The following is a 26,880-nucleotide window of genomic DNA, read 5'->3' on the forward strand; positions in this document are numbered from 1 at the left end:
ACTTCCACAAATCATTTGGAATCTTCCTACCTTTTTCTCCACATCCAATTCATCTTTATAACTAATTTCACAACCCAGGTATGTGAACTGAGACACCTGCTCCAATATGTGAATATGACCTATTTTAGTGATATTTCAACAAAATACTTCATATCAATTATGATTTTTTTCCTATTTTGTAAAATATATTTTACTGACTAATAAAATATAATTGATTGTTATAACAAGAACATTCTAAGAAATGAACAAGAAGAAAGAGCATTTGATATCAGCTATCAGACTGATATACCTGTATCAGCTTTCCTCCCTAGACGGCAGTGACAAATCAGAAAATCTGCTACACTGTCCTCCAATCTTCCTTCTCTGTCATCATAACGTGGACCCCACTATGGGTGTGATATGTCACCCAAATCATAACCATGGAGCACGATGTCCAAGTATTTTTAGTGTTTTTTGAGAGCGAAATTCAAAATTTTTAGGATCGATGAAACCGAATGTTTAGCCTACTTGAATGTTAGGTCCAGCAAAAGAAGTGCAATAGGGGGACAGCTGCCTGTGTTGGCCGTGTTATTAATGGTGTCGGGGGAAAATGAGGGGGGGAATGGGGGGGGAAAATGAGGGGGTGATTGTTAGGGGAGAAATTGAAGGGGGTTAAAGCAGGAGCCGATTGTGTTGTGTAGTGGAATGCTGAATACGCGGCAGTACAGTAAGGCCAGACCCCTGAGCTGGCAAACCTAACCTATCTATCTAGCTCTATCGGCGTCTCCCTCCCGCCCGTTCACTGGGCGATTCTCTGTCGTTTATTTCGCACGAATAATTGGGCATTTCAGATTGATGTCCAGATTCTGGATCCAACCCATAAAATGGGCGATCTTCGTCCAAGAGAGCTTTTCTCTGCTCTTTCTCTGATTTCTCTGCTCCGTTCACTACCGGCAATTCACTATCTCCGTCTCTCTCTCAACTACTAGAAGAATATTAACCCTACAGAGACACACTTACTTTATGCTAACACAGTAGACACACTGGGGTGTTGAACACCCCAATTTAATTTTGCATTTTTCTTTGAAAAATATTTAAAAAAAACAAGTACTTAGCCCATACTTCATCATTTCTTAATCTTTTTTGTTCCAAGTGCATACAGAAATCAAAAGTAAAGCACTGCTTATCAATATTTATACTAATTTTAGAAGTACGTATGTTCCGCCCAAGTATTGGAGCTCCTAATCCGGTTTGAACGAATGGCTTGATCATTGCCAATGACAACTTCATCAAAAACTCATCATTTTATTGTTTTGAATCTCAAGTTGTAGAGAATCATAGCATTTATTACAATCTGATCCATCAACCCATACCACATTCGTAGTGACAATACAAGTAAATCTTTGTAATAAAAGTTTTTGATAAAAGTCCTACGTGAAAGACACTCTGGGGTGTTAGACACCCCGAACAAAGAACAAGATGGGCTGGTGACCTTGTAGAATGCTATTACTGACTGGAAGTGGTGGAGAGTAGTTGACAATACTACAAACCCAATTTAGACTGGGCATAAATTCCCATCTGTTTGATATTGTCAACTGCAGAACAGAAAAGAAAATCCCTGGGGTGTGAAACACCCCAGTGTGTTTCTTTAGGGTTATTTCTACATTAGTAATACATTCCCATAATGTATAATCTTCCTCAATGTACCTAGAATACATGTATTCTACGTACCTTGACTCTTCCTATAATGGAAGAATATTATTTCTATAATAAGGTCAAGTTTTCAGTTAGTCAAGTTTTCAATAAGTCCCTTGCGAAGCACCGGTTACCTGCTATAGTGAGGTCCACGTTATAATGGCAGTGGAGAAAGATAGGAGAAGAACGTTGCCGATCCTCTGTCTCGTCAATGCCTTCTATAGACATTACCTGATACCGGTTTATTGATGTAATATTAACTGTTCATTCTCGTTTAAAATAATCAATTATGTTTTATTAAGCAAGAAGTTATTTTCTCAGGTCAAGTTTTCAGTTAGTCAAGTTTTCAAAAAGTCCCTTGCGAAGCACCGGTTACCTGCTATAGTTAGGTCCACGTGATAATCATAGTGGAGGAAGATAGAAGAAAAACGTTGCCGATCCTCTGTCTCGTCAATGCCTTCTATGGAGGGTAACTGATACCGGTTTATTGATGTAATATTAATTGTTCATTCTCGTTTAAAATAATCAATTATGTTTTATTAAGCAAGAAGTTATTTTCTCAGGTCAAGTTTTCAGTTAGTCAAGTTTTCAATAAGTCCCTTGCGAAGCACCGGTTACCTGCTATAGTTAGGTCCACGTAATAATCATAGTGGAGGAAGATAGAAGAACAACGTTGCCGATCCTCTGTCTTGTCAATACCTTCTATGGAGCGTAACTGATACCGGTTTATTGATGTAATATTAACTGTTCATTCTCGTTTAAAATAATCAATTATGTTTTATTAAGCAAGAAGTTATTTTTTCCAATAATTTAATAATGAATTTTCATAATTAATATGAAATATTTTTACATCTTTATTAGTACATCTTTATGAAGATAAATATTGTATGTAATTGTGAACTATCTAATATTTTCTGTATTTGATGTAGTAGTTTTTGTTTTGGGAAATTAACATTATTATTACTTTCCTTGCCCTTCACCATAGGTAAGGAAATTATTGATTTTCGAAAAAAATAAAGGTACTCTACACTTTTAAAAGACGATCTGGCAACAGAGCGAAGCGAGAAAGAGATAGCGCTATCCGCTTTGATGAATGAAGACAAGGAGAGCAATACCATAGCTAATCAAACACTGCCATTATAACGTGGACCTCACTAACCGGTGCTCTCCAAGGGTCTTATTAAAAACTTGAGTAACTGAAAACTTGACCTTCATAATAACCTTGATAATATCACTCCTACTCTAAAAGAATATCATATCTACACGTTGAAGAAATATAAATCCTCTACCAACTCAATCTCACTGACTCACAACTAGATCTACAGAGCAATAGATCTTCTGGTTGAGGGTGACTGGAGAATGAGAAGAACTCGAACAAAACTCGTGGTTATATAGTAGTGACCTACTTTAAAACATGGTACGCCATAGTGGAGTAGGTCAATTTCCACTCAGAAAACACTAAACATGTAGAAAACACATTATAAGAAATTTATGAAGATAAATATTGTATGTAATTGTGAACTATCTAATATTTTCTGTATTTGATATAGTAGTTTTAGTTTTTGTTTTTGGAAATAAACATTTATTACTTTCTTTGCCCTTTACCATAGGTAAGGAAAGTATAGCTTTTCGAAAAAATTAAGGTACCCCAATTTCTAAATTTCTATACGTTTCAAGGTCCCCTGAGTCCCCTCATAGATGAAACATTTCTGTATGAATGTTATTATAATTTCTTGTTTCGTAATAAATTATTTATGCTTTTGTACTCCAGAGCGAAGCTCGGTCCCCGATATTAATGATATTGATGGAGATAGTTACTAGATATAATTCAATTGCACACCTGTGAATCGAATCCAGCTGGATCATGTAATGTCTTAAACGAGCTGGGTGAAACCAGACATAAGTAGTTTTTAAATTTCTCACTAAAAATTATTCCAAGGATAGACAGTATGCTGAATAGCTTCAAGTGTTGGGTTTTATAATGATAATAGATCAATTCATTTGTTCATGAAAAACATACGAATAGAGTTGAGCTTATATGAGATATTCTTGTACATGTTAAAATTTCACAACATCATACATTTTTACTTTCCTTGCCCTATTACCATAGGTAAGGAAAGTAATGCTTTCCGAAGAAAATTAAGGTACCCCAATTTCTAAATTTCTATACGTTTCAACGTCCCCTGAGTCCAAAAAACTGGTTTTTGGGTATTGGTCTGTATGTGTGTGTGTGTGTGTGTGTGTGTATGAGTGTATGTGCGTCTGTGTACACGATATCTCATCTCTCAATTAACGGAATGACTTGAAATTCGGAACTTAAGGTCCTTACAATATAAGGATCAGACACGAACAACTTCGTTCTAATTCAATTCAAGATGGCGGCTAAAATGGCGAAAATGTTGTCAAAAACAGGGTTTTTCGAGATTCTCTCGAAAACGGTTCCAACAATTTTGATCAAATTTATACCTAAAATAGTCATTGATAAGCTCTATCAACTGCCACAAGTCCTATATGTGTAAAAATTCCAGGAGCTCCGCCCCATCTATGCAAAGTTTGATTTTAGATTTCCAATTATCAGGCTTCAGATGCAACTTGAACAAAAAATTCCGAGTGGAAAAGATAAAGCATGAAAATCTCTACAATTTATGTTAAGTAAAATTTTCACCTAAAATTTAAAATAAGCTCGAAATTCGAGAGAATGTTATTATTTCAATTGCAAACTGTTGGCATCTGTTGATTCTATTAAATCATTCACTATGAAGAGATAGCAGACCTCGTGTGTCTCCAGCGTTATTGTCCTGTCACCAGCTGGCTTGGATCTTTGAATACTTGACCTGAGATGCGCGTGAACACTAGCGTCAGGTGATCAATTTTCATAACGGCAAGGGAAGTTGTGTGAGTGCGCCACACCAGATTTTTTTATTCATATATATATATATATATATAAAAGCGAAATGGCACTCACTCACTGACTGACTGACTGACTGACTGACTCACTCACTCACTCACTCACTCGCAGAACTAAAAATCTACCGGACCAAAAACGTTTAAATTTGGTAGGTATGTCAGTTGGCCCTTTAGAGGCGCACTAAGAATCTTTTGGCAATATTTTAACTCTAAGGGTTGTTTTTAAGGGTTTAAAGTTCGTCTTTTAGCATGTATATTCTTCTTCTCCCAATCTCTTAATTATAATTGGAATTTCCATATCATATGTCACTATAGAACTATAATCTAGATAGAGTATCTCTTCGAAACAGTTGTTAACTGGCAACTAAATTAATAATTTTGTCAGGTTGGCATTAAGTTGAGTTGACTTTGTTAGGTTGGCACCAAGTTGAAGATTTAAACGCATTTATCGCGGGAAAATTGATTGGGCACTGCTACTTCAATCCTGGGAATATTATATTACTAGCCATCAGGCTCCCTTCGCTCGCCATATCCGTTTAGCAAGACGTTTAGTCTGGACCCCCGACTGGATTCTCCTAACATATGATAAAAATGCTCAAATGAAAAATGCAGGCGAGCGAAGCGAGCCTGCTGATCTCATTCCTGAACGATCCAGACGGTGGTCCAGGGGGCGGAGCCCCCTGGCTAGACGGATATGGCGAGCGAAGCGAGCCTGACGGCTAGTTTATCTATATGACAAGGACTGTGTGTCGAGATTAAGAAACAAAAGATCTCCATCGTCATCATAATAAGCAGCAATAAAGGGAAGTACAGACCTATATTGAGGTCGACGTTTCAATGACTGTGGAAAAAGATTGGAAACAGCGTTGCCGATTCCCAACCTTGCCACTTCCTCCTATAGAGGATAGCTGATACCAGTCTATCTAATGTAATATTAACTGTTCATTCTTGTCTAAAGTCAAATTCAAATTCATTTCTCAAAAAACATACACAATTATAATAATCTAATATTATAACATCTAAAAATAATACAAGAAAAATACTATTGAATATATAAAATGATCCCAAAACTGCAGTATATTTTTTTTATGTCCATCTATGTTTAAGGAGTAGCCTACAAGGTAAAACCTGTGCGTAGACCCAAGTTGCAGTAATAGTTTATCTCAATCAGTAATCAGTAATAGTTTAATCTTATTCAATATGAACTAAGAAATTAAACCAAAATAAGAACAAAGATTAGTGGAACTTACACACAAATATAATTTTGTAGATTAAATTAGATAAAAGTTAGTAAAACACAATAATTTATTATTATTCTATGATAAAAAAAAACATAAAAACAAGAAACAGTTGGTGCTTAGAAGATTTTTTCTCAGTTTTATTTGATCTTATCCATTCAATCTCGCAATTTAGTTTTTTGCTCCGGCTTGTATTGGCAACAAAATGAGTAGGAACAAGATTTATTATCCTCTGTGATAAGTAAGTGAATTGTCTTCTACATACATTCAAATCCATACTGTCTTGATGGAATGTTTCTCTAATAGGACGTAAATTTAAATTCAAGTTCTTTCACGAAGAGAAATTTATTTTATTCTTCTTAATATATGTGTGTGTGTGTGTGGTGTGTGTGTGTGGTGTGTGTGTGTGGTGTGTGGTGTGTGTGTGTGTGTGTATGTGTGTGTGTGTGTATGAGTGTATGTGCGTCTGTGTACACGATATCTCATCTCTCAATTAACGGAATGACTTGGAATTCGGAACTTAAGGTCCTTACATACAATTTAAAGATCAGACACGAACAATTTCGATCTAATTCAATTCAAGATGGCGGCTAAAATGGCGAAAATGTTGTCAAAAACAGGGTTATTCGCGATTCTCTCGAAAACGGTTCCAACGATTTCGATTAGATTCATACCTTGAATAGTCATTGATAAGCTCTATCAACTGCCACAAGTCCCATATCTGTAAAAATTCCAGGAGCTCCGCCCCATCTACGCAAAGTTTGATTTTAGATTTCCAATTATCAGGCTTCAGATGCAATTGGAACAAAAAATTCCAAGTGGAAAAGATTAAGCATGAAAATCTCTACAATTTATGTTCAGTGAAATTTTCACCTAAAATTCAAAGTAAGCTCGAAATTCGAGAAAATGCGAATGCAATTTAAATATATTGTAAACTGTTGGCAACTGTTGATTCTATTGAATCATTCACTATGAGAGATAGCAGACCTCGTTTGTCTCCAGCGTTATTGTCCTGTCACCAGCTGGCTTGGGTCTTTGAATACTTGACCTGAGATGCGCGTGAACACTAGCGTCAGGTGATCAATTTTCATAACGGCAAGGAAAGTTGTGTGAGTGCGCCACACCAGATTCTTTTTATTCATTTTTTTATATGACAAGGACTGTGTGTCGGGATTAAGAGACAAAAGATATTCATCGTCATCATAATAAGCAGCAATAAAGGGAAGTGCAGACCTATATTGAGGTCGACGTTTCAATGACTGTGGAAAAAGATTGGAAACAGCGTTGCCGATCCCCAACCTTGCCACTGCCTCCTATAGAGGATAGCTGATACCAGTCTATCTGATGTAATATTAACTGTTCATTCTTGTCTAAAGTCTGCCTGTCTGTAGTTTTCTGCTCGTAAGCAGGTCCTTCTATATGGCAGCAGCCCTCCACTCTCTTCTATTCTCTGCCAGTCGCTTCGTTGCATAGTAGCATCCCCCTCATCCCCTCCTTGATGTCGTCCAACATTTTGTATCTTCTTCTCCCTCTTCCTCTTCTTCCCTGAATGGTCCCCTCCATGGCATCCACCAACAAGCATTGCCGTCTCATCCAATGTCCCAGCCATCTCCTCTTTCTTCCCTTTATCACATCCAGCAGACTCCTTCTTTCCCCAACCCTCCTCAACACCTCCTCGTTTGTAACTTTATCCCTCCAACTGATCCCCTCCATCCTTCTCCATATCCACATTTCCAATGCCTCAAGCCTCCTCTTATTCTCCTTTCTCAGCGTCCAAGTTTCTGCACCATACAGTGCCACACTCCAAACATAGCACTTTATTAGCCTTGTCTAAAGTAATCAACTATATTTAATCCGTTGAAGAGATATATCTTTCAATAATTAAGCGATCAATGATTGAAATTGAATATTATTTTCCTACATTGTTGAACCACGATACGGTAACGTTACAGAGCATGTAAAGGAGAGCGCTATCTGGTTTGTTGAATTATAGACATGGAAAGCAACACCAGTGTTAATCAAATACTGCCATTATAACGTGGACCTCTCTATAGAGAAGGATAGCGCCATCTATTTGTCGAATGATAGACAAGGATAGCAACACCAGTGTTAATCAAACACTGCCATTATAACGTGGACCCCACTGTAACCTCCCGACCTGAGTTTTCCTCAAACCATTTTCCGGCGCGCCTTGTGTGTGCCTTGCTTTTCCTTTTGTCTCTCGCATTTCCCGAGAATATTAATCTACTTAGAACTCGCTTGAATTATTCAAACACTTTTTGGGGTCTCGAGCAGCAGCCGGGCGACAGCTCTGTAATACATGCATGCGGACAAATATATGCGATGTAATTGTTGTTATCTATGGGAGTGTTTGCTGGGGAAATGTATGGCCACAATTGTCTTCCATACATTACTATCTTCGAGTATATTCATGAATAAGTGCTCTTAGTCATTCAAGTATTTTTGAACTCTCTTTTCTCAAGCCTATGGAGTATATTAACACCTAACACTTGCAGTTATTTCCCATACTGTTTACTCATGTAATAATTTTTAGTACGAAATTTATAAACTACTTATGTCCGGTTCCACCCAGCTCGTTCAAGACATTAAATATCGGGGGACCGAGCTTTGTTCTGGAGTGTAAAAGCATAGAAATTTGTAACGAAAGTTTGAATTTATAGTTTATATTTATTTATTCATTTTCTACGTCGTTCAATTATTTTTACAGTTATATGAGGAGGCACAACAGGCTTATGCCCAAAACTGTCCCTTCTCAAATTTATACTACAGTCCAAATCAAAATCTAGGTTAAGCTACTATCACTCATCAGAATAACAATTTATTCACACTTCAAAAAACAAATATCAATAAATTACAAATAGATTTTACAATTATATACTATGTTTGCTACAGTATTTGTTAATATACTATGTATCACTAATAGTATCTAGTTACTATTTCGGACTTTCTGGAGTAAACATGTTTTCTAAAAAAAAAAGAGAAATAAACGAAAATAAGTTTCTCTTGCTGAATTTTTCTTCTCGTGAGATCAGCTGGATGATCCCACACACATGCACTCGTTCACTCTCTTCCGTTACGGTATCAAAAGACGACAAAATTTCCAGCTGTTTTTCTAAGGATGTATTTGTCCTCTCGGTGAGTTATCCAAGGGTGGAGACCTAGTGCAATCGAATTTTTCATATATTAAACCTACCTTGTTCCAAATCTCGTGAAAATCGTTAGAGCCGTTTTCGAGATCTGTTGAACATAAATATATATACCCTGAGTCTGAAGATAATATTTATCTTCAAACCTGAAGGCATTGCTTGTGAGCACCAGTTTTGCAAGGTTTACCTACTAGGAAGGTGGTTGAAGGGGTGGAGGGTGTGGGACGTGAGGAGAGGACCCTCCTCTCTTGTAAGAGGTGCTCACAAGCAATGCCTTCAGGTTTGAAGATAAATATTATCTTCAGACTCAGGGTACAGCCATGGGCACCAGGATGGCACCATCCTATGAAAACCTGTTCATGAGCATCCTTGAACATGATTTCCTTTCTAAACAAACCCTATCCCTTCTGATATGGCTCCGTTCCATTGACGACATATTCCTCATATGGCCTCATGGACATGATACCCTCTCCCACTTCCTCAATCAACTCAACTCCAACTACTCTGTCTCCTTCACCTGGAATATCTCTGAATCCTCCATCAAATTCCTAGATGTCAACGTAATCCTATTCAACTCCAATGCCTCATCCACCAATACTTTCATCAAATTCACCCACACTCAACAGTTCCTACACTTTGAGAGTTGCCATCCCTACCACATCAAAAGATCCCTCCCACGTTCCCTCTCAATCCGAGGCCAAAAACTTTGCAGTGATCCCCACCACCTTGACCAGTACCTCAAAAAACTCCACCAATCCTCTGAAATGTAACTATCCTGGAAGGTTGTTACAGAAACAAATCTCCTCCAAAACAGACACTAATCCAACCACAAAAAATTCCTAAATCCCACAAACTCCAAAGCTCTGCACTACCTACTTCCCTGGAATCGAAAACCTCAAGCCTGTCCTTAAAGATCTGTTCCATGTCGTCTCCTCCAATATAATAAATAATAAAAAATAATAGATTTTATTGTCGTAGACCAATATAGGTAATTGACAAAGTCATGGTAATACAATTACGAAATAATAAAGTCAAAGCAATAGTTTAAAGTCACAAAGTAGAATTACATCAAGTAGAATCGAAAAACTCTGTCAAACAATAGAAAGGTCTCAAAACCAGCCACTCAAAAAGTAATTTTTAAAAATAACAATATTTTCACAACATTTGATATCCAATGGCAACTTATTGTACATTCTCAAGCCTATGCTGTCATAGTGTTTCATGCTTTTGACAAGACGTTGATATGGAATATCAATGTGGTCTTTTTTCTGGTGTCATAAGCATGAATATTGGATCTTTTATTCAAGCTATGGAGATTCTTTCTAGTGTGCATGATTACTTGAAATATATAGAGATTTATGACAGTCAAAATTTTTGTTTTTTTGAAAAGAGGTTGACAGTGATCTAGATACCCTGCACTTGTCAATATTCTGATAGCCTTTTTCTGCAAAAGCAAGACCTTATTGATGTGGCAGCTGTTTCCATATACTAAAATTCCGTATGCAATTATGCTTTGAAAAAAAGCAAAATATGAGCTTCTGAGGTATTTTTCCGGTACAAGATTCTTCAACTGCCTTAACAAAAAGATAACCCTAGATAACCTAGCAGAAACGAAGTTTATGTGGGGTTCCCAGGTCAACCTGTGATCAAATATAAGCCTAAAAACTTCAAACTATTGTTATTGTTGTGTGTGTAATCCCTGAGACCAAATGTCATAAGCTGAGTTTTATCCTCGTTCAATTTAAAGCCATTAGCTCTGAACCACTTGGAAGCTTCCGCCAAGGTATCAGCTGTCATATTATGTAAAGCAATCCCTCATATCATATTATGCAATCCCTCTACCAAACACCTTCTCCAGCAACCCCCCACCCTCATTTACAAGCAGCCTCCCAAACTCAAAAGAATTTTTAATAAAACCCAATCACTCACCTCTGATGAAATCCCAACTCCACCTGGTACCCTACTCTGCAAACGCCTCCGCTGTAAAACCTGCCCTATCACTGATCCTTCCATTTCCTTTACCAGCCCTATCACCAACTACACCCATCAAATCCATCAATCCAGTAATTGCATCTCCAAAAATTGCATCTACCTCCTTTCTGCAACTTCTGTCTTGCCTTCTAAATAGGTGAAACCACCACTGCCCTAAACCTCCGGATCAACAATCACAGGGCTTCCTTTAAAAATAATACTCCCCTACTCATCCCCACCCATGGCTCTGAGCACAACAAGAACTTTGACCAATGCTTCAAAGTCAAAGTCCTTGCCACTCTCCCTCCCACAGCCCCCTCCATAGATATCAAGACGAGAGAATTGGCTTTTATTTGGGTGCTTGGAGCTGCTTCCAGTCCTGGTCTTAACAGACAGCAATAGTACCATAACTTACTATCAACTCTACACCAACTGTCCAATTAAATTGAAATAAATTTCATCATATATAAGAAATTCCACAGCTATCAAATACATAATAAATTTTCAATAAAAATAAAAATTTAAATAAAAATAAAAATAAATTAAATCCAATTCAATTCTATAATTTCATTTTCTAATTTTATTCTACTTCATGTCGGATTTCTAATTTCAAATCTCCTCTTTCCTATCAATTCATAATCTACACCCTTTCCTTATTAATAACCCACACAAATTTGGAATCTCCCGCTTGGAATAACCCATCATGGCTCACCAACTAATCCCATAATGCTCCTTCAATCATTGCGCCTTTGTTCGTCTGTGCTCTATGGTCTGCACAACATCTCTACCGCGTCTCTGTAGCCACGACCGTTAGAATGTTCAAATCTGTACCACTTCACTTCCTGGTTGATTGACAAAGGGGGCTCAGCTCTCGAAAATTCTCGTTTAAATGTAAGTTTTTAAGTGTTTCTAATCTATCCGTATCATGTGTATCATGTTTATATATATATATATATATACAGATTTTGCTCGCTTGATATAATAGGATTTGAACATGATCCGGCTGGATTCAATTCACAGGTGTGCAATGGAATTATCGATGTAACTATCTCCATCAATATCATTCATCAGATAGAAGTTATATATTTGTGAATTTCCATCTAGCAGTTCACCCTGTTGTCAATATTTGCGGTGCGGTCGCAGAAGTCTTTGGGGTGATTTACAAGAATATTTAATTTGGATATTCGTTTAATAATATTTATTAAAATCATTCATGTTCAGTGCACTACTTGTTGTGGAGCGAACATGATTCAACTATTTTCAAAATATGTCTAGAACGAGCTTGGCGACACCAGACGTAAGAATTTTAGAAAAGTATTATTCCATCCAAGGCTTGATTGATATATTTTTGAAGAACATCACTCCACTCTGAATACTAAACAGTACTTACCTCTCTACTGCCTCTATCACATATTTTCATCTCTATGTCATTCATTTCTCTATTTTCCCTAAGTCGATTAGTTGAGAGATCACGCAATTGAACTACAGTAGTAATTTTCTCCAAATACACAAACAAAGAATCACAGAGTTGCCAGTTTATAGATTTATTAAAGTTAAGGTACAAACAGAACAATCTGTATGCCTGTATGTTCAGCAAAAATCGTATGTCCAAAGATCGATGTGTGTGTGTGTGTGTGTGTGTGTGTGTGTGTGTGTGTGTGTGTGTGTGTGTGTGTGTGTGTGTGTGTGTGTGTGTGTGTGTGTGTGTGTGTGTGTGTGTGTAACTGGCTTGTGGTGGAAGTAAGCTCATAGTCTTCATTTGCAAAGATCTTACTGGAGTGTCTTTTCACTCAGATTGAAAGTGCACTGTTGTGTCCCGGAACGGTTCTGTGTGAAACGAAGCGAAATGTAAATTGGTGAGGGTGTAATGGCTGGAAGAGAACGCATTTAATTACCGTATTTCTCGTGAATGTTTTCAAAACGTCATGCTCTATCCTCGAAGGATGTCGATCGACCACTGAGAAAAGCATGTTTGGATGATATTTGTGGCCCCGAGTACAGATTTTAATTCCCAAACTTGACCGGGCCAACATGCATAAAAACGGGATAAATTATTGTGAAGGGTGGATGTGGTAGAACAAATAAGTGACTGTTTTTTGTTGAAGTCAAGGCGGGGAGACTGAGAGCACGATACTGAGTAGAATGAGAGAGAGCTAGTTCTCTTTCTCTTTCTCTTTCACTGTCCCGCCCATTTGAATTATTCTGACTCGCAAAAAATCGCAGACTGTCACTGCTAGAAAAGATTTCTGCTCTTTTTAATTACAATTATACTGCAGCGATATTAAAAGGGACGACTGACTTCATATTATTGAAATCAGCAGACGTTGTTTGAAATTGTTGAGAGAATTGCATCCAGTGAACAAATGATCTGAGTGCTGGATTAAATCTTTTTCGCCCCACTTGGATGTAATGAGCTGGTTTACGTGCGTCATATGGAGGCCGAAAGTGATTGTTTTCTGACCAGGCCGGTAAAAGTTTTACGGCCCTAGGGCTGTAAAATAACCTTGAAGTCAGCTGATTCTGATTTGATGTGAACGTGTTTACAAAATGGTTCATGAAACGGAATCAGTTCATGCTTCTAGAATTGAATAGGTATTCTGCAATAAGATACTATCATTTTATTTGGATGAATAAAATACAGATAAGATATAATATTATAAACTATTCAAATTCGATTTTCAGAGTAGGATAGAACTTCTAACCTAAACTTCCGAAGTCAACGACAACAAGCATTGTTGACGTTGACATTCAGATTGGCCAAATTTCAAGAGTGCTTAAACAGCTGATCAAAAAACTTTTCATTATTTGTGTTTATTATTCAAGAATCAAAACATTTATAATACCATCTTATTGTCATTTGGAAGAATCAAGAGTATAAACTCAACCACTTACATAATTGAACATAATCATTTAGGTTATTTAGACGAATCAGAATAAAAAATAAAAATACTTGGACAATATTTCCTGATATTCAGATTACCTCAGATTTGCTAGAGCTATGACCTTCCTGTTCTGCTTTAGGAAGTGCCAAATAAACAATTATTCTTATATTTATATTGTTTATTTTTCTGTGTGGCGGAAAATAACGTTCTCACCATGTGCAAAAATGTTTTTCCGGCTCTCAATCTTTTCTAGTCCTCGGCCTACGGCCTCGGACTTGAAAACCGATTTCGAGCCGGAAAAGTCTCATTTTCGACCCTAGGTGCGAAATATACTATTACGGGGAACTTTCCAAAACAAACTTTGAACTGGGAATTACACTGAGCCCATCCTCTCTCAGGTGAGAGTAGATCTGGAAAATTTGAACCCATATTATCAGTGTATCTAGATTTCAAGTGATCTGTATCTGGGTTCCTTAGGACCACATGCGCAATCTACATTGAACTCTAGTTACACACAAATGTATTTTTGAACATACGATTTTTTGCCATCCTTACGGATTCTATCAGATTAAACGAAAGTTGACATACATCATCTATTTATTCCGTCCAGTAGCTAATCAGTCCAGTAGTTCAGACGTGATGATGCGTCCCGTCATTCGTGAATTTCCTATCCCGTACTTGTATAAGCGTAAATAATTCCTTTATTGTATGCTATATTTTTGCCAAATTTTGATCATCATTATCATTTATTATTATTATTGAATCATCTATTGACCACCTTTGGAAGGGGTATGTAGATTCGTCAATCAGTCTAAACGATTTCAGTCCTAGTCTTTTTTTTTCCAATTTCAATTTATTAAGAACACACAAAAGAAAATTACAAAGAATTACGAAACACAAATACAAACACAATAAAATGTTACGAATATAAAAAACCATGGGCTTTGTGTTTGGGTGTGTTGGAGAAGAGAAAAAAAGAGAGGAAGATACCCTAGCCAACTATGGTTTCCCATGTAATGGGCAGTCAAAGAAGAGAAGTAATGAGGAAAAAAGGGAAGGGAGAAATGGGGGGAAGGAAGAAAATAGAGGAATAGGTACTCAAAATAAAGGTAAGCGAGTCCACTGAAAAATGAAAAAACAATGTTGGAGCAGAAATCTCGAGTCATGTATCTAAATGGAAGAAGAATTACTGTATGTCCAGTTTTTTATATCCAGTTTAATTTTTCCGCTGATCTTATTGTCCATGAGAAAGTGATTTGGAATGAGGTTTATTATTTTAGTACCTATGTAAATTAACTGCCTCCTTATACATTCAATTCATACATTCACTCTTAGATTTATCTAATCAGTCTTACTTGCTTGCAATTTGCCATAAATTCCGCAATTGAATATGCGGGGACACTCAATAATTCATTTTTTATTATTGATTTGAAACCCTTACCGTTCATCTCCTTGAGATGCGCAGGTAGAGCATTGAACAATCTTATACCAGCGCTTTTCACTCTCCGCTGATAGAGTTGTTCGATGAACCTCGTCTCTCAAGTTTTGCCTGTATTTCAAATTTATTTGTTGATATTATTACAAATCATATGAATATGATCGGGATAGAACAACAGGCATAGCCCAAAACTATTCTGCTCCCAAATTTGGATAAATAATAAAATGTCCGAAAAAATAGGTTATGTTCTTACTGAGGAAAGTTGAAGTTCAAAGTTCGTTCCAAAAATATATATGAGCTAGAAATTTTGAATTTAGAATGATTAAAATACCAAATTATAGTCAAATATTGCACTTGATATCACAGCACTTTGAATAAATTAAGTTTTTCAAAAAAATTTCAAAAAATAACTGTACCGAGTTCCGTAATAATTGTGAAATACCTCTCCTGTATTGAACTCATGTTGGTGTTTCTTTGTGAAACAAAGTGTCTCGAAAATGTAAAGACTAGGCAACGAAACAAACCAACAACGATGACAAACCTCTTTCTTAGCATTGGATCGCAACAGGAAAATTTGAACGAAACATGGAAACTCGTTGTAAAAGAGTAAGTTAACAAAAATGAAAATTCATAGTAAAATAACCATATTCAATGAAGTGTTTTCGTAAGTTACAAAAACATGTCAATGGGTTTACGCGTAAAAATGCTCATCATCTAATTGGGCATTCATTGGCGGGACATTTCAACTAATTGGCACCAGACAGAAAACGCAGATCGATTGAGAGAGAGAGCCGCCTCATTGACAAGCCTCATTAGCTGCTTCAGACTCCGCCTAATCGTCACTCTCTAATCACCACCTGCCCAAAACACATTTCTGTTTCCGCCATCAAAGTGTTGATAGCTTTCATCAAAGCGATGGCAAATGCTGTTTGCTTCTCACGACTCCAAATGAACTCAGAAATACTTCAAAACCTTTTCCTTCTTTCAGTTTGGAGGTTTTATCCTGTTGAAATGTAGGATAGTAATAAACTGTTTCTCATGACCCTCACTTTTTAGTTTCCTTGCCTTATTACCATAGGTAAAAAAAGTATTGCTTTCCGAAAAAAATTGAGATACCCCAATTTCTAAATGTCTATACGTTTCAATTTTGATCAAATGCAATTCAAGATGGCGGATAAAATGGTAAAAATGTAGTCAAAAACAGGGTTCCGCGATTTACTCGAAAACGGCTCCAACGATTTTGATCAAATTTATACCTGAAATTGTCATTGATAAGCTGCCACAACTACTATTGCTAACAACCACCACAAGTCTCATCTCATATATCTGTAAAAATCTCAGGAGCTCCATCTTTGCAAAGTTTGATTTCAAATAATTCCCAATTATCAGGCTTTAGAAACAATTTGAACAAAATAATTTGAGTAGATTATGAAAATCTCTACAATTAATGTTCAGTAACATTTTCACCTAAAATTGAAAATAAGCTCGAAAATCGAGAAAATGTAGACTAACTATCCAATTGCGAACTGTTGGTAACTGCTGATTCAATTAAATCATTCACTATGGAGAGATAGAAGACCTCGTGTGTCTCCAGCATTATTGTCCTGTCACCAGCTGGCACAGATCTTTGAATAGTATATAGGTCTATTCATTACATCTGTTATATAATTTCTCTCTCAATAGAATATAACTTGAATGAGAATGAACAGTTAATATCACATCAATAAACCTGTATCAGCTACCGTCTATAGGAGGCATTGACAAGACAGAGGATCGGCAACGATGTTCTCCTATCTTTCTCCACTGCCATTATAACGTGTACATCACTATGGTAAGATGAGAATATGTGATACAAATCAATACACCTCTCTATATATATTTTCAAAATTTTGAGTCTCTTATTCTCTTCTACTCTCAGATCTACATCCTTCATCGATAATCAATAATCAATAATCTTTATCCTTGTCATCGAACATTACAAAATGTTATAAACAAACGTCATGTGGAGATAAAACATAGCATTGCATATACTAACAATATATCGTACCGCTAACACATATATACATAACATTAAACATCGTTAGAGATTTTTAAAACATTATTCCGAATTTCTTGTTCTCTTCACTTGAAAAAATATCATAATCTTCTAAATGATCCGAATCCTTTATTGTTAGACATTTCCAAAACATTCTTTCAAATTCAACATTCCCTCCATTTTTCAGATTACAAAAAATCTCTCTCTCTCAATGGGGTGAGGTTCCTTCAGTTTCCCTCATTTTCCAGATCTCAATCCCTTATCAGGCTTTTCCAAGACATCACTTAGAATTCCACGTTCCCTCCATTTTTCCGATCTGAATCCTTTGTAAGACATTTTCCAACATTATTTTTTCCAATTCTCAGTTCTGGATTTCAGACACTTGACTGCGTTTTGTTCAAAAGCCGATCAGCATGCTTCTCAGTCAGTCAGCTAGATCGACAACAGTCGGCCAAATCGACAACAGTCGGCCAAGATTCCCCGACTCAATAATGCTTCGTAGAAGAGGCTTAAATCGCTCCATATAAATTGCCAGCGCGCGCTGCTAATAAGCCGAGTTGTTTTCTTTCTCTCACCCCCATCACGTGCTCTTTCTCTCACACACACTCTCTCTCGCTTTGTTTTTGTCTTGCTCAATTCCATATTACTCTCCTGTCTTTTGCTACTTTCTATTACTTCGTTCTTCAGCCCTTCTTACAGCTCTTTCTCCAAAACTCATACATTTTTATTCTACTCCGTATCGCTCTCTCTATTTATCTCTCTCATCACTTTATCTCTTTTATCTCTCAGGGTTGTGTGGTAGAGAGTACCAGGAGTCCTAACTCCGCCTTAATAAAGGCATATAATCAATCAATCAATCTATTCATCTCTATCAATTTGTCTCTCTTTCTATTATTGTCTTATTCTACTCCATATTTTTCTCTCTCTGAATTACTTTATCTTTCTTAATCTGTCTCTCTCTCTCTCTGTTTTACTGTCTCATTCTACTGCCTATTACTCTCTCTCGATCTGTCTCTCACTGTCTGTTCCTGTCTCATTCAACTTTCTATCATTTGATTATCTATTACTACCTATCTATAATTTTGCTGTATTGTAAGCTATTGTATATAAGTGTAAAAGCCAGTATATATTGTAATCTACATAAATAAAGTACTCAATCAATCAATCTCTTTGAATCATTTTTTATCTCTCAATCACTCTCACCCTGTCTCTCTCTCACAATGTGTTTCTCTCTTTTTCTGCCTTATTCTACTCTTTATTACTCTCTCTGTCAAAATCTCTTTTTTTGTCTCTCTCAATCACTCTACCTCTCTTAATCAGTCACACTCTCTTTTTCTGTCTCTCTCTCTGTCTCTGTCTCATTCTACTCCCCATAAATCTCTCTTCCTCTCTCTCTTTCTCAATCTATCTCGATCTCTCTCTCTCTATCTCTGTGCACGTCTCATTCAGCTCTCTATTACTTTCTCTCTCACTTTGTCTAACTCTTCTTCTGTTTCTGTCTCATTCTACACCTAATACCACCCCCTTATACACACTTTCTCTCACTTCGTTTCGGCCTTATTTTACTCCCTATTACTTTCTCTTCCTCAATATGTCCCTCCCAATCATCGCTCTCTCTCTATCTTTCTGTTTCTGTCTCATTCTACTCCGTATAATTCTTACTCATTCTCTTTTCCAATTTGCCTCTCTCTCACTCTCTCTTTCTCTCTCTCCCTATTTCTGTCTCATTTAACTCCCTATTACTATCTCTCAATCTACTTATCTTTTCAATCGGTCTCTCTCTCTCTCTGTCTATCACAATCTACTCTATATAACTTCACTCATTTTCTCTTTCTGTATCTCTCTCTCACTCTCTCTGTTTTTATCTCATTCTACGCCCTATTACTTTGTTCTTCAGCCCTTCTTACAGCTCTTCTCCCCAAAGTCATACATTTGAATAGCTACTTTATTCCTCCTCCACATCCTCCTCATCCACTCCCTTATCATGCCTGTTCCTCTTACCATCTCTGTCTCACACACTCAGCTCTAGGGAGATGTTTTCTGCTCACTGTTTGAAGTAATCCCATCATTACAGTTTGGATATAATGGCACCAGATCACATCTCCAGATAGCCTTGTTGCCCGTTTGTATCATCGCATCCCTGCTCGTTTCTACATCTGGAGTGAGTCTTGTTTCTGGCTGAAGTGATTTTCCAAGTCTTGATGTTCAATCCGGTGTCTTCTTTCGAATAATACATGAAAATTAAATTTCTTTAAATTCAATTCATACACAACACACAAAAATACAATGAGAAAATGCAATATACAACAAAACAATAGCAGTAACAATGATATTAACACATTGATTTTTTCTTCAAATTTCACTAATTTTTGAAAAATCATAACTCACTACTCATTGAAGATAGAGAGTTCTAAATGATCTCATTTTATCCAGAATTTTATAATCTAGAAAAAAGGCAGGAGCAAATTTTTCTGTCCAATTACGAGATTTGGCAGAAATAGCTGAAAACTGTTAAATGAGCCGAAAATACGAGGTTTTTGGGCCACCCTGTATCTAGTACAAGGACATTTTGCATGAAGAAATTGGTTCTGGACTTTTCTTATGTACTCAAATAACATAATAATAATTATTATTATGTACTCAAATAATAATTTCCTATATTAGGAAATCAGAACTACAATATAAATTGCATGCACCAATGTAACTTATATAGTGACTGGACTAACTGTAATTTCAGTACAATTTATTTTATTATTTAGACAATAGACTTTCATCATTCAATATTGATCTCTCATATTTAATATAATACATTTTATTGTCATTTCTTGCTTCAATTTTTTTGTTATCTTTGCATATTTTGTAATGTATTGTTCGTTAACGACGTGGTTAAGTGGTAGAGTGGACATTATTGTCCAAACTTCGCCACGTCAACAAAAATAAACAAATAGCTTCTAAACAAAGAACAAATAACAAATAAACAAATAAATCTGTGGTTTTTGACAATTTCTTAGTCTTTATCATTCAAAAAATAAACAAGTTTATTCTATTCTTTTCTATTCTAAACAATATACAACTCTTGTTCGCCAGTGGGAACAGATATTCAAATCAGAACAGTTATTCAAAGGCAGATATTAGACAAGTAATTATTCAACAATAATTTGTTGATTGATTCATAGAATGACGTAGCTTACTACAGAAAGTGACGTAATGTGATGAATTCCTCACATTAATTTCTGTCAACAATAGAATGCATTTCTCAAGAGAGAGTGTTGAACCAGTTTGAATCGGACTTGATAATTTTGAATTACATTGATAGCGAAGTTTATGGAGCCACTTGAGCTCTGTTATCTAGACAAGCCTTTAATAATAATTATGAGAATGGCTTTATTACTTCCCCACCGTCGTCATAAGAGATGATAATAATTTTCAGTGTGAGATACGTAGTGGGACCTCTTGGGTTACCAATGTGATAGAATTTTCCAATTGTGTTATTAAATGCATGATTCTTAGTTGTTCCATACAGTTTACGGAATATTTTACGTTGCACTATCGATACAGAATTATAATTGTGTTGTATGTCTAAAGGAAGCAGTACAATTTTGTTATTAAATGAATGATTCTCAGCTGTTCCATACAGTTTACGGAATATTTTACGTTGCACTATCGATAGAGAATTATTGTGTTGTGTGTCTAAAGAAGTCAGTACAATTTTGTTATTAAATGAATGATTCTTAGTTGTTCCATACAGTTTACGGAATATTTTACGTTGCACTATCGATAGAGAATCATTGTGTTGTGTGTCTAAAGGAGGCAGTACAATTTTGTTATTAAATGAATGATTCTTAGTTGTTTCATACAGTTCACGGAATATTTTACGTTGCATGATCGATAAAAAATTGTGCTGTGTGTCTAAAAGAGGCAGAGTTTTCAAGAAGAGTACGTACATCATCAATTATTATTATGATAATTTATTAAAAATTTACACTATGAACAGAGATATTGTGAAATTCATCCATATCAAGATGAAATGTAAACTATATTGTCAGTTCAACATATAATTTTTTTGAGCCAAACTTGAGTTTCAATGCACTAAGGCATCATCTTTAGTGGTCTTTTGAAATGAAATGAATAATAATTTCTTATTAGGCGGAGTTAGGACTTCAAAGTCCTCTCTACCTCTCAACCTCGTCTTCTTAGGTTAGAATTAGGAAATTGGATGGAGGAAAGGATTCTGGTTGGTCTCCTGATGCATTACTGCATTAAAACTTAAGTTTGGCTCAAATAAATTATGTGGAACTGGTAATATTGTTTCCATTCTACCTTGATAATTTATTGTTCGAATATTGAACCCTAAAGAGACACACTGGGGTGTTTCACACCCCGGGGATTTTGTTTCCTGTTCTGCAGTTGACAATATCAAACAGATGGGAATTTTTGCCCAGTCTAAATTAGGTTTGAAGCATTGTCAACTGCTCTCCACCACTTCCAGTCAGTAATAGAATTACTTTCATGTTCATTTTGGACTAGAATTTTGTGAAAATTGTACACGTGAAATTCTAACCTCATGTTGGACTGTGTCACCTACAAATTTGGAAGAAAAATAGCACAAGGACTACCTTATTATTTTATGTACCAATGTTATTACATTAGTCTCATTTGTATTGCAAATAAATGAAATAAATGAATAGCATTCTACAAGGTCACCAGCTCATCTTGTTCTTTGTTTGGTGTGTCTAACACTCCAGAGTGACTTTTATGTAGGACCTATATCAAATACTTTTTACAAAGATTTACTTGTAGTGACCACTACGAATGTGGTATAGGATGATGGATCAGATTGGAATAAAATGCTATGATTCTCTACAACTTAAGGTTCAAAACAATGAAATGAAGAGACGTGAGTTTTTGATGAAGTTGTCATTGGCAATGATCAAGCCATTCCTTCAAACCAGATTAGGAGCTCCAACACTCAGGCGGAACATACGTACTTCTGTGGCGCATTCACACCATATTTATGAAAATGTATCAACTGACGCTAGTGTTCACGCGCATCCCAAGCCGACTATTCTAAGATCTGAGCCAGTTGGTGACAGGACAACAACGCTGCAGACACACGAAGTCTGATATCTCTTCATAGTGAATGAATGATTTAATAGAATCAACAGTTTCCAACAGTTTGCAATTGAATAATCACATTTTCTCGAATTTCGAGCTTATTTTCAAATTTGGGTGAAAATGTTACTGGACATTAATTGTAGAGTTTTTTTTTGCTCAATCTTTTTCACTCAAAATTTTCTGTTTAAATTATATCTGAAGCCTCATAATTGAGAATCTAAAATCAAACTTTGCATAGATGCTCCTGAAATTTTTACAGATATGGGACTTGTGGCAGTTGATAGAGCTTATCAATGACTACTTTAGGTATGAATTTGATCAGAATCGTTTGAGCCGTTTTCGAGAGAATCGCGAAAAACCCTGTTTTTGACAACATTTTCGACATTCTAGCCGCCATCTTGAACTGCATTTGATCGAAATTTGTTCGTGTTGGATCCTTATAGTGTAAGGACCTTAATTTCCAAATTTCAAGTAATTCCGTTAATTGGGAGATGAGATATCGTGCACACAGACGCACATACACTCATACACACACACACACATACAGACCAATACCCAAAAACCACTTTTTTGGACTCAGGGGACCTTGAAACGTATAGGAATTTAGAAATTGGGGGACCTTAATTTTTTCGGAAAGCAATATTTTCCTTACCTATGGTCATAGGGCAAGGAAAGTAAAAATGATTGAGAAATGATGAAGTATGGGCTGAGTACTTTTTTCTCTATATTTTTCAAAGAAACATGCAAATTAAATTGGGGTGTTCAACACCCCAGTGTGTCTACTGTGTTAGCATAAAGTAAGTGTGTCTTTGTAGGGTTTTAACCTCTCAGGCTCATAAACTTGTTTTTTGAACAACTAATATTTTCCAATGTTTGAGAAGTGTGATTAGATTGGATTTCTTCATTCTTGTAGAATACAGTAGAATCTGGGTTGAGCTCTGATCCATAAAAAATGACAATAACAAACTATCCAATGATTACTCTCTAGTCTCCACAGTCTCTGAGGCTCATAGAGATGTTTTTTCACCAACTTATATTTTTCAATGATTGAGGAGTTTGATTAGATTGTAATAATTTTTTCTAGTAGATTACAGACTAAGGCTTGTTTCACACTCATTCGGTTCGATTCGTTTTCGGTTTGTTTTCGGCAAATTCCGATACGTGTGAAACGGTAATTCGGTTTGAATTCGATACCGAATAGAAACCGCATGGAATCGAACGCCCACTTGACTCTAATAAATTCCATCAGGTTTCAATTCGTTGCTAGCGAGAGGCTACTTTCACACACTTTCGGTTCGGTTCAGGTCGTTTCGTTTTCGGTTCGTTTTCGGAAAATTCCGATAAGTGCGAAAGGATGATTTGGTTTGAATTCGGTACCGAATAGCAACCGCATAGCACTGAACGACCCCTCGACACGAATAGGTTTCATCATATTCGAATTCGTAGGGAAACAGGAAAAATACAAAGTCTTTTACACACGCTTGCCTTCTTTGATTTTAACCTGATAGCGTGATTATCTGTTTCAAAATTTTCCAAGTCAAAATCATAATTATGGTCAATTCATTTATGTTAGTTCACAGGAACATTTTTCTCTCAATGAATAGTTTGCTAAAAGAATATGAAAGATATAAATTAAAACTCAGGGAGAATTTTTCCACGAATATTACATGATTTCATCAATGGAGAGAGGAGATGAAGTTTATATACCATGTGTCAAAACAAGGAACAAATTTCCAATTAAAAAAAATAATATCTCTGAACATCCAAAATTATCATAATCAAGAATAAACTATTCAAATTATTCACAATTTTTAATTAACTTTCGAATGTTTTTGTTCAAGAATTAATAACATCTTACAATTTAACACCAGCTGTTATATTCAAATATACCAGCATGAACTGTGAAAATCCAAACACAGCTGTGTTTGAGAGGAAAATACCTAATTGGAACCGTACGAATTAAAACCTGTTATGTATGAAAGCCTCATTCGTTTTCGGTAACGAGCCGAACCGAACCGAAAACGAACCGGATGGAACCGAATGCGTGTGAAGCTAGCCTAAAGGTGCGTACAGACTTTCGCTCTGCCCCGCAATCGAACGTCACTCTAGCAGATTGATTGATGGTCGACCGGGGAGCAAGAGTGGAACGCGAGAAGAGCTAACATCTCCCGTAACGTTTATGCTCGGAGCGAGTGCAGAGCGTGTTGGAGGCGCGTAAATATGTACGCACCTTAATATGACTTATGCACTGATACATAATGAATAACAATAGCTAAATATTTGATGAATTTGACTTAGTATCTACCAACGATATAAAGAAGCAAGATATTGCCATCTATTTTTCACATATTCAACGAACCGTATTCACGTCAAGTTTTCAGTTTTTCAAATTTTCAAATAGACTCTTGTGGAGCACCGGTTACCTGCCAGTTTCATAATGTTTTCATGAACTGATCCACTGTTGATTTAAGGCTATGCAAAGGCTAAAAAAAACTTTCTACTCGTGATGTCTTCCAAAGTTTTTCGTTTTGTATATCATCAAGCTATCAAAATGAAAACGTTTTCTCAGGAAAACTTTTTTTTCCAATCATTACTTTTTGAGATATGAGCGCCTGAAGTGTCAATTTTTGGGACAGAACATTTCAAATTCGGTAAGAGATAAATTCATGAGATTTAGACGATGGATTCTTCATGGTATTGTTGTTATAGTAAAACAAAACTTTTCTGAGAATATAAGTTTTTAAGATAGTTATTCGATTTACTAAAAATAACTTTTAGTTGAGTGATTTTTGGTAAATTGAATAACTTTCTCAAAAATTGATATTTTCAGAAAATTTTTGTTTTACTAGATCAACAATACCATGAAGAATCCATCCTCTGAATCTCATGGATTTATCTCTTACCGAATTTAAAATGTTCTGTCCCAAAAATTGACACTTCAGGCGCAACTAAAATCACTCAACTTGAAGCTATTTTTGGGTATTTTTAGTCAATTGAATAACTATCTTAAAAATTTATATTTTCAGAAAAGTTCTGTTTTACTAGACAATAACATCAAGAATCTATCCTCTAAATCTCATGCTCTGTCCCAAAAATTTAAAATTTAGGCGCTCATATCTCAAAAAGTAGTGATCGGAAAAAAATGTTTTCCTGAGAAAACTTTCTCATTTTGATAGCTTAATGATATACAAATCGAAAAACTTTGAAAAATATCACGAGTAGGAAGTTTATTTTCAGCCTTTGCACAGCCTTAACGTTCAAGTTGATTTCAAGCTGTTACTTAAGTATAATCATAGAGAAACAATAGCATAAGTAGATATCCCATGGTATAGGGCGTTTATGTCGCAGCTTTTACTGTTATCCCAAGCCGATAGTTCATGTAATTCTTTCCCGTGAAGCTGTGTGACGCTGGTAGTCTCTCATATTCTTTCCGAAGAATGGACACTGATATGTCCAAAGCTCCACCAATTTATGTAGATGCATAACAATATAATTATTATCTATAGTTATTGTACTACAAATTGCTTTTTCATATCATATACAGTTCAATAATTATTTTCTTAGTCTATATTATGTAAATTCATCTATGATTTTGCTGTATTGTAAGCTATTGTATATAAGTGTATAAGCCAGTATATATTGTAATCTACATAAATAAAGTACTCAATCAATCAATCAATCAATATTGTGCCGTTCATACACTCTCACCTTAACAAACCAGAAAAATTCAACAATAATCGGCTTGAGATAACAATAAAAGTTGCGACATAAACGCCCTATACCATGGGAAATAAACTTACGCTATTGTTTCTCTATTATAATGTATATTTGTCTGTTCATTTTTGTGATCTTTATATAAACGATTTCATAATCTCATTTGGATCTTATTTCTATCAAATTAGTTATCACAGTTTCGTGTTCATCCTGTTGATTCTCTCCCAATCATAAATTAGATATTGTGGTTGTGGAATGTAATAAATTAATTTCTCTGTTTTTATGTATTCACAGATATGCTGTGCCTCTTCAACTACTACGCTTTCCTGCTCACCACAACGTTACTACTACTGGAAGTAAGAGCTGTCAGCTACCGAGTGATTGGCTATCAGTCGCCAGACAAAGTATCCATGGTTCACAACCCGCAAACAGACGCCGACAAAGCAGAACCAAATATCAAGGCCGACAACGCTGACCCAAACATCAAGGCTGACACCACCATACTGCAAGTTCCCGAACAGAACATAGGCAACTTGGATGAGAGACTTTGTCGGCCAGGTTACAAAATGGACAAATTCAAACGATGCAGGGCAGTCTGGTAGGCCTGATTGCTTGTATTCACAGGTGATACTCTGTTAATTCAAGCGATATTCTCAAAGATCTTGAGGCTGTGCAAAGGCTAAAAATAAACTTTCTACTCGTGATATTTTTCAAAGTTTTTCGATTTGTATATCATCGA

The 26,880-nt window shown here is 36.0% G+C and overlaps 2 protein-coding genes across 2 annotated transcripts in view; one reads left to right on the forward strand and one right to left on the reverse strand.

Moving 5' to 3' along the window:
- LOC111050819 (lachesin-like) overlaps positions 1-26,880 on the reverse strand; it is a gene marked incomplete in the record, with an annotated part of 415,558 nt that overhangs the window by 303,599 nt on the left and 85,079 nt on the right.
- Positions 20,891-26,835, forward strand: LOC111054246. Its single transcript, XM_022341231.2, has 2 exons — positions 20,891-21,248; positions 26,436-26,835. The coding sequence occupies exons 1-2, from the start codon at positions 21,194-21,196 to the stop codon at positions 26,741-26,743; spliced, it is 363 nt and encodes a 120-aa protein (XP_022196923.2). The 5' UTR covers positions 20,891-21,193; the 3' UTR covers positions 26,744-26,835.

Source organism: Nilaparvata lugens, chromosome 2, assembly GCF_014356525.2.
Source record: "Nilaparvata lugens isolate BPH chromosome 2, ASM1435652v1, whole genome shotgun sequence".
NCBI lineage: Eukaryota > Metazoa > Arthropoda > Insecta > Hemiptera > Delphacidae > Nilaparvata > Nilaparvata lugens.

What these genes read in the sequence shown, in the direction of transcription:
- LOC111054246 (XM_022341231.2), top strand. Translation starts at nt 21,194, where the DNA reads ATGATCGATAAAAAATTGTGCTGTGTGTCTAAAAGAGGCAGAGTTTTC. An exon ending in AGGCAGAGTTTTCAAGAAGA is followed by an intron (nt 21,249 to 26,435) that starts GTACGTACATCA and finishes ATGTATTCACAG; the next exon opens with ATATGCTGTGCCTCTTCAAC.